Source organism: Chiroxiphia lanceolata, chromosome 25 (genome assembly GCF_009829145.1).
Source record: "Chiroxiphia lanceolata isolate bChiLan1 chromosome 25, bChiLan1.pri, whole genome shotgun sequence".
NCBI classification, from domain to species: Eukaryota; Metazoa; Chordata; class Aves; order Passeriformes; family Pipridae; genus Chiroxiphia; species Chiroxiphia lanceolata.
The window spans coordinates 4,179,559-4,197,499 of NC_045661.1; the positions used below are offsets into that span (position 1 = coordinate 4,179,559).

General features: G+C 47.6%; 1 protein-coding gene across 4 annotated transcripts in view; it reads left to right on the forward strand.

Annotated features, from left to right (window-relative positions):
• The window catches only part of MAGI3 (membrane associated guanylate kinase, WW and PDZ domain containing 3), a 68,092-nt gene extending 50,187 nt beyond the window's left edge, over positions 1–17,905 (forward strand). For 2 of the 4 annotated variants that reach the window (XM_032710384.1, XM_032710386.1), the window contains exons 14-21: positions 332–524; positions 1,243–1,428; positions 4,799–4,984; positions 8,978–9,080; positions 9,170–9,287; positions 9,775–9,918; positions 12,408–12,546; positions 14,893–17,905. In XM_032710384.1, the coding sequence (XP_032566275.1) occupies positions 332–524; positions 1,243–1,428; positions 4,799–4,984; positions 8,978–9,080; positions 9,170–9,287; positions 9,775–9,918; positions 12,408–12,546; positions 14,893–15,950 (2,127 nt within the window). In that variant the 3' untranslated portion in view covers positions 15,951–17,905. Of the gene's footprint in view, positions 1–331; positions 525–1,242; positions 1,429–4,798; positions 4,985–8,977; positions 9,081–9,169; positions 9,288–9,774; positions 9,919–12,407; positions 12,547–14,339; positions 14,430–14,892 lie in introns of all 4 variants that reach the window. The other 2 variants (XM_032710387.1, XM_032710385.1) reach the window with 2 other exon arrangements.
• The last annotated feature ends 36 nt before the right edge of the window (positions 17,906–17,941 follow it).

Genomic DNA, 17,941 nt, shown 5'->3' on the forward strand with positions numbered 1-17,941 from the left:
AATAAGTGTTTGCTCATGTCAAAAGTTGGGCTTTTTAGCAAGTTGACAAATATTCTCAAGGGAGCAGAATTCATGAAAATGAGGGTTAGAAATCCCCCAAAACTTTTTAAAAAGTGTGTATTGAGTGCTTTGAGCTCCTGGATTGTCTCCTGGGTCAGCCTGTGCAGAGCACACTCACTGGCTGCGTTTCTGCTGGAGCTGGACAGGGAGATAATCATTAAAAATGTCTTCCCAAAGCCCTCATCGGCCTGGATTCACCTGGATTCCAGGCATTACGTGTTGTACTGAGTCCATGCTCCCATTCCAACACCCTGCCTGTGCTCTGTGACAGATTTACATCGGGGCCATCATCCCCCTGGGAGCAGCAGAGAAGGACGGGCGGCTGCGGGCGGCGGACGAGCTGATGTGCATCGACGGGGTCCCCGTGAAAGGGAAGTCCCACAAGCAGGTTCTGGATTTGATGACCAGTGCTGCACGGAATGGGCAGGTCCTGCTCACAGTCAGGAGGAAGATCTTCTTCGGTGGTAGGTGTCTGACTGCCCAGAGGGGCTGCAGGACACACAGAGCACTTGGGGGCTTGTAAGCACATCCACTGAAGATGCTCTGAAATCATTTATTTCAGTCTTTAATTTCTGCACTAAAGCTGAGCAGCCTGAGATTGAGGAAGGTCAGCTGTAGCTCTGAGTAAGTGGAGAAAAGCAGAATTTAATAAGCTGATGCTCTGGTGGTTGCTAATTTGAACTGCTTGCACAGGGAAGGCTCTGAAAATTATGATGTAGGGGTGGTTTCTTCAAACCTTTTTGCAGGTAGTAGTTAAAACAGGCACTAAAGCTATGAAAATTGAGTAATAACCCAGTCTGTTTTCTGTACATCATGGAATGAGTTGGGTTGGAAAAGCATAAAGCTCTTCTCATCCCAAGCCCCTGCCACAGACAGGGAACCTTCCACATGTCATATTCTCAAGTCCTTTGCCATCATCGTGTAGCATTCAAACCAGAGCTGATCCAGGGCAGCATCTTGTGATTCTGCAGTTTTAGATCAGTGTCCAGATCAGCAGTTTAGAGCAGATTATTGTCCGTGACTCCCTGAATGACAGAGCTGGGATGGGATTTAGAGCTGACAACGGTCCCTGCTCTGATCAGTGACCGCCGTTGCCACCCCGTGCTGGCACTGCCACCGACTTGTGCTGGAGTTGCTTGGTGTGGTTTGTTCCTTATTTGTTGTCTGTCTGTTACCTGCCAGGGGACAAGCCAGCAGAGGAGGAGGAGGCCCAGCCTGTCCTGGCTCAGAATGGCTCTCCCCGCCCCGGCAGGGGGGACTTTGCCAACCAGCCCTGCCCAGAGGTGTACGATGTCCGTCTGCAGCGGAAGGAGAACGAAGGGTTTGGCTTTGTCATCCTCACCTCCAAGAACAAACCTCCTCCTGGGGGTAAGTGCCATGTCCTGGTGGCTCTGCCACTGCCCAGCCTGGCTGCAGCTTCTCCAGGGATTTCTCTGTCTGTGCAGTGCTGGTGTTACTCACACAGTTACCTTTCCAGCTGAGCCTTGGTCTGTCTTGCTTCTTGTCTGTGCTGCTTTTCACCCACCTGTGACATAAATGGGGAGCAGGGGAGTGTATATCCCACACAACCAGCCTGTCCACAGGACTGTGCACTTGCCACAGGGCAGTGTTTGGGATGTGGATATTTGTCAGGCCTTGGTGGTGATGTAGATTTTCACACTTCGTTAATTCGCTGGCATTTTAATGGAAGCATAGTTTCAGCCTTGGCTTTATTTTACCTAATCAGGTAAAATTTATTCTGGGGCTCTGAGAAAGGAGAGGCTGCAGTGCTTGGAGGAAAGCAATGAAGTTGTTGCTGTCAGACAGAGAGTGTCTGTGAAGTTCATCAAAATGAAAAAGTAGCCTGGTGTGGTATTGCAGTTGTGAGACATGAACATAGCTCAGGCATAGCTGTAAGGATAAACAGCAAAATAACCAAGGTTAAAAGCTGAACCAGAAGAAATGGTGTGACCAGTAGTGAGGAGAAGCTGTTGGCAGGAAGGTCTGGAGTCCAGGGAAGGATCCTGCACAGGAGCAGGTCTGCTCAGGGCCATCAGGTGTGTTTGTGTTGCTCATGCTGGTGGCTGCTGCTCACCTGGCAGGGCCAGGGAGAGGATGTTGAGTCATTTTGGCACGAGGGGATGAGTAGGATCATCTCTGGGATTCGTTTCCTTTGGCATCAGGTTTGGGTTATCTCTGTCAGCCCTTGAAATACAGGCTTAGGTGGTCACCCACAGATGAACCCAATTCACTGACATGAAGGTACAGATAACTCCTGAAATACTCAGTTCCTTTAGTTCCTTGGTGTAAATCACCTGAAACTTCCTCAGCTGGTTCCAGACATAGTAATGAAAATATCTTTTTTTTTATTGAGCCTCAGACACTTCTGTTTTCTCACTTCATTTTACTGCACAATAAAAACCAGCAGGAGCACAGAAAAAACCTGTTTCTAAGTAGCATTGTGCTGAATTTGTATGGCATAGAATCAGAATCTGGTCCTGGTCCCCCCTCAGCCTCCTTTTCTCCAGGCTGAGCCCCCCCAACTCCCTCAGCCACTCCTCATATGATCTGCAATATAAATTATAATATAACTGTGCTACAGACACCACTTTTGTCTGAGGATCTGCTGCAAATCCGTCTTTATTTGATGTTAGAACTGAAAATAGAAGGCAACTGAAACCAATTCCAGTGCTGGAAACACAAGCCCTGTGGTCCAGGCTGTTTCTAACACACAGGGAAAGAGGCACTGGTGCATCCACAAGCTGTGCTCTGCAGAACTTGTCTGTGCCACAGTTTAATGTGAAGCTCCTGGGTTCTTCAGGATAGATGCCAGGATATTTTAACCAGGCTATTTTAAGTCAAGTAATCAGCAATTAAGTCTGCAACCCTGCAGTGCTTCACTCTTCACAGTTGGCTCTCAGGTTTATATAATAATTTAAAAACCAATCTATTAAGGGAAGTGTAAATAAAATTTAAACTCATGTTAAAGGCTAGAAGGCATCAGTGTCTGTTCCTTCACAGTGACTTCTGTGTGTGCTGGCTCATTAAAATGATCCTTGGTGGCTTTTTAATCCTGGGTGGCTCATGGCCTGGCCTAGTGGAAGGTGTCCTTGCCCATGGCAGGAGGAGTGGAATGAAATGGGCTCTAAGGTCCCTTCCAACCCATACCAGTTTGTCTGGGATTCTGTGACACTGTGGAAGTGTTTCAGGTTTGCTCTGGTGGTTTTGGAAAGGCAGGTGATAATCCAGGCAGGTGCTTGGTGTTCCTCAGAGAAAGTGTGCTTGGGAGAGCAGCACCTGTGGAAAACAGGTGTCCATCAAACCTGCTTCAGGCCTTGGAGATGCAAAGAGGCTTTCACATGAAGTACCAGGGAAGGCATTTATGGAACATGTGGAGGTTTGTCTGGGAGGTGCTTGGAAATGAACTACAAAGGAGCTGTGCAGCGGTTCCTGCACAGACAAGCCCTGAGGAGAGATCTGGGAAGGACAGGAGCCAACTTTGCTGTGCTTTCAGGGATCCAGATGAATGAGAGGCTGTTTTGGATGCCTGGGAAAGCTGCTGACTGCTGTGCTTTCATGTGATGCAGATCTGCTCTGTCGGGGCCACGTCAGCACAGGGGCAGCTCCACGAGCGCTCCTTGCCCCAGGTTTTGGAAGGTCTCTCCTGTCACCATGGCAGCTCCCTGGCTGCCCAGAGCATTCTGCAGAGATGATGTTGGGGCAGCAAACCATAAAACAGGATCCCTTCCTGAGCACCAGCACAGCTCGTGGTGGGGAGAGCACAGGAGCCACGGGCACTGCGGTGAAGCTGAGCCATGGGAGAGGTGCTGGAGTGGAGCATCCCTCCCTCCTCCTGCCTGTAGCTCTGCCTCTGTGTTCACCTCTGGGAAAGGAACTAAAATCAGTCTTTTTTGCCTTCTACTTTTCCTAAAATTTTCTCTTTTCCCCATTCTGTGTGTTCTGGCCCCGTTGCTTTGGCCTCTGGAGGAGTCTGTGCAGGACACAGTGTCACTGTGGGGTGAACTGAGGGAACCAACCCAGGAGAACTGGATAAAATGGGAGATAATTATTACAAGTGCAGGTTCATCTCAGCAGGGCAAGGGATGAGGTCTGTGCAGAGCTGATGTAACACACCTTGCTGGGTATGCTCAGGGTCACTGCTGAGTTCCTCACCAGGTTACTGAGTCAGTCCCTGGCAGGACACGTTTGATTTCTCTTTGAAGTGCATTTAAGGGTTAATTTTCAGTTGCAAGGAGGAAGAATTTACCCCTGCATCCAGATTTCTGTGTTACACTGGATATCCCTAATTGTCTCTGAGCCCACACAGCGCTCCAGGGTGGATGCATGAAATGGAAAACTACATTTTGAGTGGCAAAACCCAACTGCTTCGGAGCGCTGCGGGGCCACGCGCTCTCACTCATCCCTCTGCAGATGTGACCCATTTCCTCGCCGTGTTTTCCTTCAGGCACAACACCCTGTACCGTGACAGGGCCGTGCTGTTGGGTTGGCTCAGTTCACTCCCAGTGGAGCATTCCTCACGGTTTGCAGGTTTTCCTTGTAAAGCAGTGCCACCCTTTGGAGCGGGAGCGATTCTCCGGGACGACCGTGGCGATTCCGGGTCCGCGCGGCGCTTCTTCGACGCGCAGACAGTGGGATTTTGGGGTTGGCCTGTGCAGGGCTGGGAGCTGGACTTTGATCCTTCCTAGTCAGGGTGTTCTGTGGGTATTAAGGTGTTGCTGTGGCTGTCCTTGGTCCCCAGTGATTCCCCACAAGATCGGGCGGGTGATCGACGGCAGCCCCGCTGACCAGTGCGGGAAGCTGAAGGTGGGCGACCGGATCTCGGCGGTGAACGGCCAGTCCATCGTGGAGCTCTCCCACGACAGCATCGTGCAGCTCATCAAGGATGCTGGCAACGTGGTGACCCTCACTGTGGTGGCTGAGGAAGGTAAGGAAGCTGCCACCACACTGCCAGAGTCTGGTGTTTGTCTCTGCTGAAGTTATTGCGCTTAAATCGAGTGAAGATGCTCAGAAATTATAGAGGGTGAATCGTGGAATATCCTCAGTTGGAAGGGACCCACAGGGATCATCGAGTCCAGCTCCTGGAAGTTGAATGACTTGGAAGCTCCTTTGTTTGCTCTAGAAGAGCTGAAGGCAGGCAGGGGCAGAGAGAGGCAGCTGCCAAGGTGGTTGCACCCAAAAAAAAAAAAAAAAGATAAAGTGTTAACAACACGATGCAGAGTGAGAGAAATTCTCTTGGTTTCTCATGTGTGAGAGAAAAAGCACTGATGACATAGAAACATGTCCTGTCCAGGCCTTGTGTTCTCCAGCTGAGGAGAAATGACCTCTGTGAGGGGGCTGCAGCAGCCAGGGGATGATGCTCAGAGAGAAAATCTTGCACCCCAGCACTACCCGTTTCTTGCTGCTGCAGGTGCTGCCAGAGCTTTGTTCCCAGTGAGCTTTGTTCCCAGTGAGGCACCTGCTCCCAGGATCCTCTGTCCCTGCCCTAAGGCCACAGGGATTCCTGCTTTCCAAATCTCTCCCTTTAAACCCCTGAGTTAAAACACACAGATTCCCTAAAGCCGCACCCCTGGGATACAACAGAAACATCCCGTGGTTCTGGCTGCCAAAGGGTCACATCCCACCACGTGGGGAAAAACCCTTGACAGGGTCTTTCTGCAAATCCTTCACCTTCAAAACCTGCTGTGTCACCTGAGCAGCAAAGTAAATCCTGGGGGCTGCAAAGTCCCATCTTTGGGGACTATTTTTGGTGTCAGCTCCCAGGCCCCACTGGGCACCACAGGTTTGTTTCTATGCAAACAGGTCACTACAAATATGTAAAATCCAAATCATTTGAAGGGAAAAGCTGTTTTCCAACCCTGCATTTCTCTGGATTGCTGCTTATGGGTTTAATTATCATTATTTTGTCAGAAAGTTGGCTTCCTTCACCTTTTAAATAATAAATACCTAAAGCCAGACTGTGAATAAAGCCAGCAGATAATTCTCTAATTTCACATTAGTTGCAAATATTTAACGTGCCATCTCAGCCTGTAACACAGAATTTCAAAGACTTAATGTTCCTTTTGTCAATGCTCAAAGCAGAGAGACCTCTATAAATTGTTATTTTTCTATTAAGATTTTTATTTTTATCGAATCTGATTCATTCCAGTTTGAAGGGACACACTTCAAAGCAGTTGCCCAGGGTGATGTTTATAAAGCAACTGAAGTTCGAGTTGGTTGAATTAGATCTGTTTCTCTGCAGCTTTTAATCACAGAATCCCAGACTGGTTTGGGTTGGAAGGACCTTAAAGAACATCTCATTCCACCCACTGCCACGAGCAGGGACACCTTCCACTTGTTTTCAGAATAAGTTTTCTGAATATCGTGTTTTTACCTATTATTTAGGCGTGACCTTACCTGGACTCTGTGTGAGAACTTTTCCCACTGCCTCAATTATAGATTTGCAGCCAAAATGTAGAGATAAAACCAGAACCTGTGGAGACTCAACAAAGAGAGGGGAAAAAACCCCTCAGTAGCAGGGGGGTGAAGCAGAGTGAAGCAGAGTGAAGATCAGTCAGAAGAAATCTGTGGCTTAGGGGAGCTGGAGTTGGCGTGTTTGAGATGTAAAGGATTTCGTGACAATGAAGGAGAAAGAAGCAGAACCTGCTCCACCGAAGTGGGAATATATTTCCACTTTAAAATTCTCCTTGATGTAGCTGGAGAAACGGAGTTTAGCTCACAGCAGAGAGATCCAGCTGGCTGGGAGTGAGTCAGGGCTTCAGGCACTGCAGGGAGGGAGCTGAACCTCAGAGAGGTGCTTCACACTGAGGAAAATGCAGGATGCAGCTCCAAAAAAAAACCCAAAATGCTCTTTTTTCTGGAAGCTGTTCAGCCTCACAGACCACGAGTCTTGATCAAGTTTGCTGTTCCCCAGCACTGTCCTCTGGGAGTGGCAATAAAACCTCTGGCTGGTCCCCCCCCAGCCTTCCCAGGCCTGTGATCTTTGCTTTTCATGGGAATAAACGAATTCCCCTTCATGCACCAGAAGAGATTCTTTAACATTTTTCACCAAAGCAGGAGCCTGTCAGCTTTTGTCATGTATTAGCTGGGAACACACGAGAGCAGGCTGCAGGATTTCTACAAACAGATGGCATTTTTCTTGCCTGTGCTTCTAAATTAAAAATCTGAGGATAAACCAGGAGTAAAAGTTGACATTCTGTCTCTAGAGAAAAACCTCTTTAAGGCATGTCACAGGACCAGCACCATGGAGGGCTTGGGAGGCCTCACATACCTGAGAAATTCAGTTTAATGTGCTTTAAATTTCCCTTCCCTTAAGATGGTCGAGCACTTTCTATATTTTAATGGAATTTTTTTGTTCTTAATTAAGAAATGCACTAATTTGCTGCATCTAAAAGTGCTGGAACATCTCTAGTTTTGGTGCTTGGGTTTATTATTTTAACCTTCATAGGGAAAAAGGAGTTTATTAGTTTTTAATTCAGCACAAAAGTTCATCTTGGCAGCTTTTTGCATGGACTGTGGTTCCTTATTCTTAAATGACAGAGTCATTTTGTGTCCTGAAACATGTTTTTTGTCCATAAATGCAGTGGATTTAAAAGTGCATAATCACTGTTTTCCGTGGAAGGGAAAATAAGCTATATTAAAATATTTTATTAAAATGTTATACTTTAATTTTTACTCAGCTTTTGGGAGAAGGCAAAGCACTTTAAAAATCCCTGTTGATAATTTGCCAGTGAACTTATCCCCCAGTGTGGCTGTGGCACCAGTCCCTCACCTTCCCTGGAGCTGGGCAGGAGAAAACTCTGTGGTGCCTTAAATAAGTTGGCAGTTTCCCTCCTTCCTTGGGGTCTTCACCTCCAAATTCCCATTGATCCTGCAGATCCTCATTCCCTTACTTTTCCAAAGCAGTATTTCTCAGATGGACATTGTTCTTAATCCCTTACAAAATTTTATTACATTGAATATCCCATATAATGGATCTGACCACCCCCTGATCCCTTCTGGCCTTTAGCACCTCAAAACCCTTCTGTCCATGTCTGGATCCACAAAATTTTGTTGTTTTTCCAAGGGAAAGCAGAATGAAAGGATAAAAACAGAGAAGAATAAAAACAGGGGTTTATTTCATGGAACCAATGAGCTGCACTTGTGTTCCTGGAGTGGAAAATCCTTGTGTGTGAGCTAGCTCAGCTCAGCCCAAGGATTCCTTGGGTGCAGCAGCAGCTCTGGTGGTCACTGTGATCCCAGCTGTGGATTTGGGAAGGTCTGTGTGCTGGTTTAAAGGTAAACCAGCAGGGAAAATGAACTCAACTCAAAGGAGAGATTATAAATCAGAATAACAATTTAATAAAATAATACAATAAATATGATTATACAGACAAACAGTTGGTTTTAACCCACAAAACCCAAATGTATAACCCAGCACCCTGGGGCATGAACAGAGTGGTGTTCGTTTGACCCCCTGAGTCCAAAGGAAAAGGAGAAGGGAAAACTTGTTGGTGAGAGTGCTGGTCTGGTCAAGAGTGGTGGTTGCAGTCTGGTTGAGTCTGGTGATTGCAGTCTGGTTGAGAGTGGTGGTCTGCAGTCTTCCTCTGGATCCCACAAGTGGTTAAAAAAGTCCCAAGACTCCAAGATTATATATCCTCAGGTTCAGGCAGGAATGCCCAGTACCTCCCTCAGGGGTTCCACACTGGGTGTGAGGACAGGAGCACCCTCTTGTCTCCCAGGCCTCTGAACACCCAGTTTACAGCCTGAGGAGTCAGGGCTGCTCTGGGCAGAGGGTGTAAATGGTCTGTTGGTAACAGTTTCTGGGCAATGGCATGGAAGGCTCTAGAATACACAGTTTTGGGTTACACCCATCCAGTGATGAACTGGTCCCAGCTGTTCTAACCAGGACATCTGACTGTTGGTTGTGTTTGGATTTCAGAGCACCGTGGGCCTCCCTCAGGGCCAAACTCGGCCCGGCAGAGCCCGGCCCCTCAGCACCGACCGCTGGGACCGGCCCAGATCAACCCCCCCGGCGCAGACAGGTCTGGGAACGGGGCTGGGAACGGCGGGGAAAGCTTGGGCAGAGGGGTTGGTGTGGAGGTAAAATCCGTGTGCTTTCACCTCTCCACAGGGGAGCCACAGAAGGTGAAGCTGGGAAAGAAGTCTCGGGTGGTTACCGTCTGTCCTGGCCCGAGCACAAGCACGTGGCACAGTCGGATGCTGCTCCAGGTGTTGGCCGTCATTCCCAGGTACAGGAGCCCATCCAGAGGGTGTGGAGACGTGGAATACTCATCCATCGGTGGCATTGCCACGGAGTTCTGGAAAGCAGGACAATTAAACATTTCCCTGTCAGATGTGGGTAGAAAAGCTGTGTTTAAAAACGCACTGAAGCGTCTCACGGAGTGTTCTTGCTCATGTGCTTTAAATTTGATTATCTCCTTAGGATAAGGGAGTTCTCATTATAATTATGAAAGAAACAGAAAAGGCTTGTCATGGAGCTACTACAGACCCTTTTGGCAAAGTTTCATAAAGGATTTTATTCATCTCTCAGAAGGGAAGATGTTCTGTGTGTTTAGACTTGGAATGGAACCATTACCCCGAGTCGCACCTGAGCTGGGGTGGATTCCGTTTAAAATATCTCAAAATACAGAAATGTGTGAAACAAATGTTTTAAATCTGCCTATAGGTCCTCATCTCTTGGGTTTGTTTTGGTTTTTTTTTTTCTCCTCCTCACAGAGTCCTGGCTGTTTCCCAGTGGAGCTGGAAAGGGGCCCTCGAGGGTTTGGGTTCAGCCTCCGAGGAGGGAAGGAATATAACATGGGCTTGTTCATCCTGCGCCTGGCTGAGGACGGGCCAGCGGTCAAGGATGGGAGAGTGCACGTGAGTTTGGCTTCTCTAATCAATTTATTGATGAAACTGACACATTAATTTACCTGAATTGGCAAGAAACTTGGTTTTTCCATGAGCACAGGGTCCCAGAACAGCAGCTGGGCCTCTGCCCTTCTTCCAGCTGTCCCTGTGCAGTGACAGCAGTGCTGTGGGGTTTGAGAGGAGAGATCCATGAACAGCTCCAAAAGGAACTGTCCAGCCTTGCTTGAGTTCCAGTAACATCCCTGACCCAGCTCCTCAGGGTACTTTAGGACCCCAGCAAGGGATTGCACAGAGGAACAGAAAGCTGAAAGGAGAATCTGTGTCCAAGTCACTGAATTTTTTAAGAAATGTGTCTGTGTACATTGTGCTGTTGCCATTCTGTGCCATCTCTGGAGATCCAAACCTAATTTTTTTCAAAATGTTATGTTAATTCTTATCTTTGTGTGAGGAATTCACTCTCAGATATTGTAGTAAAACAAATACATGGGTACAAAAGCAAAGAATGGTGTGGTAGGTGAGGCTCTGTGATTACTTCCCAGAGCTGGATTTTCAGAGGCTGGAGTGTGGAGCTGAGCCAGGTGCCCATGAGATGCCATCCCACTGCAGTCCTGGTGCTTCCTGCACTTGTGGCCACTGGCACATGGTTCTGCCTCTGTTTGTATTTGCAGAATGGGGCTGACACAGATACTTGCTGTGAGGCTTAATTGGATGTGGAACTCTAAGTATTGTTAACTTCTCTTATCCAATTCCTCACGTCAGTGAGGTTTTTTCCCCTCATTCTTCAGAGACTACACAAGTGTGGTGTTCAGTGCTAATATTTTCTCTTGTTTTCCTTCTTTAAGTGGTGTCACACTGATCTCCAGGGCTTTGCTTTTTGAGCAACCAGAAGGTTGTTCAGCCCAGAGAAGAAAAGACTGAGGTCAGACCTCATCAGGGTCTGCAGCTTCCTTGTGAGGGGCAGGCACTGATCTCTGCTGTCTGTGAGCAGAGACAGGACCCAGGGAATGGCTGGAGCTGTGCCAGGACAGGGTTGGGTTGGATCTTAGGGAAAGGTTCTTCCCCCAGAGGGTGGTTGGGCTGAACAGGCTCCCCAGGGCAGTGGTCACGGCCCCAAGGCTGCCAGAGCTCAAGGAGTGTTTGGACAATGCTCTCAGGGACAGGGTGGGATTTTGGGGTGTCTGTGCAGGGCCAGGAGTTGGATGGATGATCCTTGTGGGTCCCTTCCAGCTCAGGATATTCCCTGACTCTCTAAGGTCCCAGCTGACTGTTCCCTGTGTCACTCAGACAACCTGTGCCCTGGCTCTGTGGGGACTGAGGCAGCAAAATCCTGCTGAGAGCTCCAGCTCCCTCAGTGATTTCCACGTAGGGTGTGGGTACAGCAGCCCTTCCCATCCCTTGGCCCCTCATCCTCCCTGTGCAGACATGGAGTGTCCCCAGCTCAGTGTCCCAGCTCAGTGTCCCCAGCTCAGTGTCCCCAACTCAGTGTCCCCAACTCAGTGTCCCCAGCTGGGCTCAGAGCACGGAGGGGCTGAGCTCTCCCAACCCCGGGGGATTCACCCTTCCCATGTCATTCAGTTTGTCTCCCTCCTCATCTGGACACGGTGTCGCTTTCTGGCTGTGCTTTTAACACACTGAAGGGGAATTTCTCACCCAGCTGAGCTGTCAGCGTGTCCCTGTCCCACCCTGAGCCAGCACTGACCTCCTTTGGCAGAGTTTATTTAAGGAAGCCCAGACAAGTCTCTTTGAGCTGCTCTTGTTACACAGCAGTGACATCCCTTGGCTGTTCTGGGCAGTGCCAGATAGGCCTCCCTTTTTCCTATTTTCCCAAACAGACATCCCTTTTTGATGCTCATCCCAACCCCTTTCCAGCAGCCTGTGGGGTTGGTGTGAGCTGGAATTACCTGCCCAGCACCTCTGTGAGTTGTTAATTGGCCTCAGAGACCTCGGCACTGATCTCTCCTGCCTGGAATAACAATTCCTTCCCTGCCATTCCCCATTTTGTGCCCCGTTGAGCTGTGCACTGGGTGAAGGTGCCCCTCACCTCACCTGGGGTCACACCTCACTCAGGTGTGACTCAGGTGTGGTTCATCCCTGTGCTCCCTCCACACCACGATCCAGAAGGAAAATACATTCAAGCACCTCCTGGGATCTGCCCCATCACTTATAAATGAATAGTAGATAGAAAATAAACACCATCACTTGTAAATAAAAATCCCTTGTGAATAAGTGGTGGAATGTGTCAGTAATGAGAACTTTGGGACTTTCTTTCCCTGAGCTGGCTGAGGACACGACCTGTGTGACCTGTGAGCCCCCAGAGCCTCAGGTCACACCCTGCTCATCACCCCTGCAGTGGTGTCACTGTTGCTGAGTGGATTTCAGCACGAGAGGGAAAACAGAAGCATCTACCTCTATTATTTAATTTTTTCTTTCTAAACTAAAAACCACTTTACAGTGTCAGAGATTCCCAGAGACTCACCTGCTTGCTCTTTTCTCCTCAGGTTGGTGACCAAATAGTGGAAATCAATGGAGAACCCACCCAAGGAATCACTCACACACGAGCCATTGAGCTGATTCAGGCTGGAGGGAATAAAGTTTTGCTGCTGCTGAGACCAGGGACTGGATTGATTCCAGATCACAGTATGTTGTCTCAAGGGCTGTTTGGTTTTGTCCAAGGTGGGGGAGGAAAGTGGGATAAACAGATTCTGGTGCTTGTTCACTGCAGTCGTTGGCAGTTCCCTTTGTGACAGCTGTGCAAGTGTTTATTTATTATTGAATTAAATTAAAAAAACAAAAATAGAAAATTGAAATATTTGTTTTAAAATATGAGGAATATTTTTGGTACAATTAACACATGACAAGTATTTAGGAATATTAAAACTCTGTGAAATTATTCCATATTTTAATAAGTTTCTCAGCTCTGTCCAAGATAATCAAGCTTCTCTATAAAAATTATTAACTCTGATTGCCTTTTAATTTAAATTAAAATTCTCTATGCTACAGTACTCAGTTAAAAATGCCTGTATTGTCAAAATATGATTTCTGTACAGATTCATTTCAGTTTTTAGCCTTCTAAGTTATGGAATGCTTTGTTTTTCAAAGCCAAAACTTCAGGAAGCAGGAGAGGGACAACTTTGTTCTCCAAAGGGATTTGGTTTGATTGAAGATGATTTTTGCCTCTACAACAGGAAAGGACAATTTAATAGGCCAGATAAAAGGAAGGACAGCAAAGCAAACACTTGCAGGAGCCACAGAGCTCAGAACTGATGATTTGGGGTCTGCCAGGGCCCCAAAACTGCAAATCAAAGACTTGTGGCAGTGGCAGCATTTTAAAGCAAAGAGCACCTGATTCCCAAATATGCATTTTAGTCTTTTATCCCCTGATGTTGCCATCAGGGTGCTCATGATGAACTTCCTGAATTGGAGGGTCACTTTTATTCTGATAAAGAACTTTTCAATCCCAGTCCCAACCCTGAGTTTATCCTTTCAAAATCCCAAACATGCAGTTTGAACTCCCAAATACTTTGTGTGTTCGTTTACAGGCAGCAACTGATGTTCACTCAAGGGGTAAAATCTGCTCAGAGCTGCCTCCACTTCTTTCCTCCTGAGAGCTTGAAAAGGGCCCTGAACATCCCTGTGCTCTGACCTGCCCAGCACAGTGAAATCAGGGAATTAGTGCAGGGCATGGAAACAGCCCATCTGTGCTGGGCTGGGCTCAGCCTGCACAAACCCTGCCTGCCTGGGCCTGGCTCTCACCCTGAATCACCTCCTCAGCCAGGGGGAAAGCTGAATATCGTTAAATGTAGTTAAATACAATCTGCCTTGTGCTCTGATGAGCTTCTGGTTGGGTGGTTGGGCACTGAACAGGCTCCCCAGGGAACTGGCACAGCCCCAGATCTGCCAGAGCTCCAGGAGTGTTTGGACAATGCCCTCAGGGACAGGGTGGGGTGTTGGGGTGTCCTGGGCAGGGCCAGGAGTTGGACTGGGTGATGCCTGTGTGTCCCTTCCAGCTCAGGATGTGCTGTAATGCCATGGGGAGGTTCTCTTTAAAATGACATTTCCATTAAAATGAGCGTGGAGGCACCTCCTGCTCTCCCCTCCCCGTGTGACTCCAGCAGTGATCAGTGGAGTTTATCCATGAGGGATGTGCAGGGATTATCTGGGATCACTCCTGGCCCTTTTGTTCACAGAAATCCCCTGAGCTTGAGGGAGAAACACAGAATCACCAAAAGTCTGAGGGAACCTCTGGAGCACATCCCACCCATCCCTCTGTCCAGAGTGGGGTCTGGGATGTGAAGGAGGTGCTGGAGTGGGGAAGGGTTTGTTGCCTCTTGCCTTGCTGTTAATCCCACATTTCTGGTTGAAATCTTACTTGCTGTACTCTGTGATTTTTTTTGGTATGTACTTCTGGGCTTTTTCTCTTCCTCCTTCAGGTTTGGCTCCTTCCAGTCTGTGTCCCTACGTGAAACCTGAGCAACATTAAGGGCTTTCAGTGCTTTTCTTGGTTTTTCCTTAAAGACTTGGTAAATCTGCATGTCTTGTGTTCCATCTCTTCCTATTATTTAAGTGCAAAGCTGTGAATAACCTCGACTTTTCACTGTTTCAGGTTTCTTTTAGCATAACAGTTCCAGTTCATTTAGTTTTCTCATATTAAACAATGTAGGTCAGGGACTTTCTATTTTGCAATTTTGCTGTGTAGGCTCTAAAATTGTTTTGATCCAAGCCCATGTCAGTCCTGCAGGGATCAGGCAGCATTCTGAGCCCTAGTTGTGGAGTTTTTTCTCCAAAATCACATCCTCAGGGTTGTTGTAGAAAAAGACAATATGTAAATCTGGCTAAATAAGGCTTTGAGAATATGCCACTCCATAATGTTTCTTAAATTGAACTCGGTAACTTGCTGCTGAGGTGCTAAAATTGTGAAATATTTAGTGATTATTATTTTTTGTGTGTAGTTGTTCAGTCAAATCTCTCGCTGTTCACTTCCAGGTGATTGGGATAGTTACAATCCATCTTCATCAAATGTAATATATGAAGAACAGTCACCATTATCTTCATCTTCCCATTCTGCTTCCCCATCTGAAGTGTGTTATTTACCAGTACCAGGAGAAGCTTTAACCAGAGTTCAGCTGTCTGAGGAACTGGAACAAGCAGAGAACACTGTGCCTGACAAGATAAGCACTTTAACTGAGAACCAGAGTGAGAGGAAGCCTCAGTCTTCTCCCCAGAGAACAAAGAACAGATGGGAATGTCCCTCCAGCCCTGGGTTTGGAATCACTAAAGGTAGTTTGGAAGCAGGGACCAGGAGAGACAGATCTGCTAGTCCAGCAAAGTCGGGGGCTGCCGAGGGACACCCTCCCAGGGGATTCCACAGCCCCAGGAAAGGGGATCCTGAAAAGAACAATCTCTCACATCAGCCTGGCAGATCCAAAGGGAGTGAGAGTAAAACCACAGAAATAGGAACGAACAATAGTGACAAAAAAGAGTATTCCAGTGGAAATCAAGGAAGGTCAGCCAGTCCCCACAGGCACCTCGGGAAGCCGGGAAGTGCAGAAACGGTGGGAAGGAGCCAGGGCAGAACTGGTGGTGTGGAGCAGTTGAAAGGTGGGATTGGTAAACCAGGAGTCAGCAGGAAAGACACGAAGCAGAAAACTGCAGGAAGGATGGAAGGGTGGTCTGCAGAGAGACACTACCCAGTGTTTGAGGGGAACAACCTTCCCTTGAGGGACTGCAGGAGAAACGCCTCCGAGGACGATTTATTAACCAAGTCCAGCTCTGGAGAGCCAAGTTCCAGCAGGTTCAAAACCTCCAGCCTGTCCAACATCCCACTGCTTTCCATGGAGAAGCAAAGGAGGGGGGAACCACAGGAGACTGTCACGCTGAACAGGCACCACGGAGGGAGACACGTGGAGCTGCCCCATGAAACCAAAGATGGAACTTCCCACCCCGAGGGTTCTCCAGTGAGGAAAACACCGATAACTCCCGGGCCGTGGAGGGTCCCCACTAAGGGCACCCCAGCAGCAGGAGTGGCTGGAAAACGGGTGTGACTGACTGACACTGTTTTTTTTAGAACATGTTTCAACCAGTTTTCCAATAAGGGTCATTTAAAGCATTGGTTCTTTTCACACAGTTGTCTTTTTTTTTTTTTTTTTTTTTGTATAAGAAACTGGTTGGAAGGGGGGGGGGGGAAAGGGTTTGATTTGTTCTTAAATTATCTAAGCTGCATGAAGGACCTTTTGGATGCTTCAGTGAAACTCTGCCATGAGCTGCTGTCCCCGTGTCCCCGTGCAGGCCCTTGTCTGCTGCTCCCAACGTTGCACTGCTGCGGCTTCTCCGAGTGTTGTGAGGTCTGAACAAAGTTATTTAATGCCTCTGTTGCCAATGTGATCCTGACTCACTTCCTGCTCTTGTGCCAAGTTTATCTACTGTATCCAGTCAATCTGATCCTCCCCCCGTGGATTCCAGTCACAGACAAGGCAGGTTTGGGCTGAGGTGGGTGTTTTCTCTGAGTGTGGTGCATGTTTGCGTCAGGAAACCCACGTGTTCTTGCTGGGTCAGGAAGGACATGGGCGAGTTGGTTCTGTCAGTTCCAGGGCAGCAAACGAGCCACTGATGCTGCTCAGTTGATGTGTTCCCTGGGATTTTTATACCCCATACCAAACCCCGTCGATAAAAATGGTATTTGATATAATTTTGCGTTTTCTGAACGCAGCAAAATCACTTTATTTTCTCAATTTGTAGGGATTTGGTTTGCAAACATCTTGTGTGAGGAGAGAAAATTCTGGGTTCTGTTAAATAACATAATTCCTTTGGTTTCACTTGTGGCACCACGAAATCCTCAGCCTTGGTGTGGAGCTGATGCTGAAGCCCCATCTTTAATTAATTAATGCTAGTTAGGAATTGGATTTTTTTCCCTCTGTAGAGGTAACAACTGACCTTAGACAGACCCAGCTGCCAGAGCAGCCTCGTCAGTGAAGTTTTTGCCTGTGTATATTAGAACTCTCCCATATTTACCTGGAATGTGTGATCAGGGAGTGTTGATGACACAGAGGGTACAGGAGGCTCGCTGTCCGTGGTTGGGGCTGGTAGAGATGTTTTAAAGAGGGATGTGACCACCAGAACCTCCTGACACCTCAGTCCCAAAGCTGTGAGAACAGCAGAAGCTGAAGGGGTTTATTTTACTCATAGTTTTAGTGATGATTTCCTGACATGTTTAGGTTTTTAATGGTCCAGTTTGCAGAAGGAGGAGTAAAGGATGGAGCTTTACTTACTCAAAACTCAAACTAAGGGGATTTGCTCTTTGAAATGGAATGAGCAAATACCTCCTTTTGGCTTTGAAACATGGGATGTTTTTAAAGGCTGATGAAGCACAGTGAGGCAGTTCTGAGTGGAACTCTTCCCAAGCACAGCTGACTGCTCAGCCAGCTTTTCCACAAAGACTTTGGGAATTCAAAAGGCTTTAGAGCAGCTCTGAACTGTGCTCTGCTGCTCAACCCCGGGCGATCCATCGAGGTTTGCTGTGTAGCATAACACGTACAAATACTCCCTGGGTGGAGTATGACTGTGAAATATTTAATACTCTGAAGTAGCCTGTGTAGATATTTCCCCTGTGCCCTTCCCCAGAGGGTGGTTTATGTTGAGCTTTGTGCACTCGCCCTGACCACTGAGTACAGTGACAGATCCAGACCTTTAATTCCAGATGAATTAAGTAGCACCACTGAAATGATTCCCCTGCCATCAACTCCCCTCGATTTTTTTCTGTATGTTACTGTGATAATGTCTTACCTGTGTGTGATTTCTCCTTCCATAGACCTTGTATCTGTACTTCCTGTATCAGACTTAGCCATGTGGCCTTGGAATGCTAAGCAATGTATGGATGTACTGGGTGTAAATGTTTATATATTGTACAGCACCTTTATACAGACTTCTGAGGTTCTGACTAGAGAGAGACCTGTAAATCGCTCATTATTTTTTATATAGATATTAAAAACAAACTCCAGTTCGTGGCCTGTTGGTTCTGCACTGTATAAACAAGGTT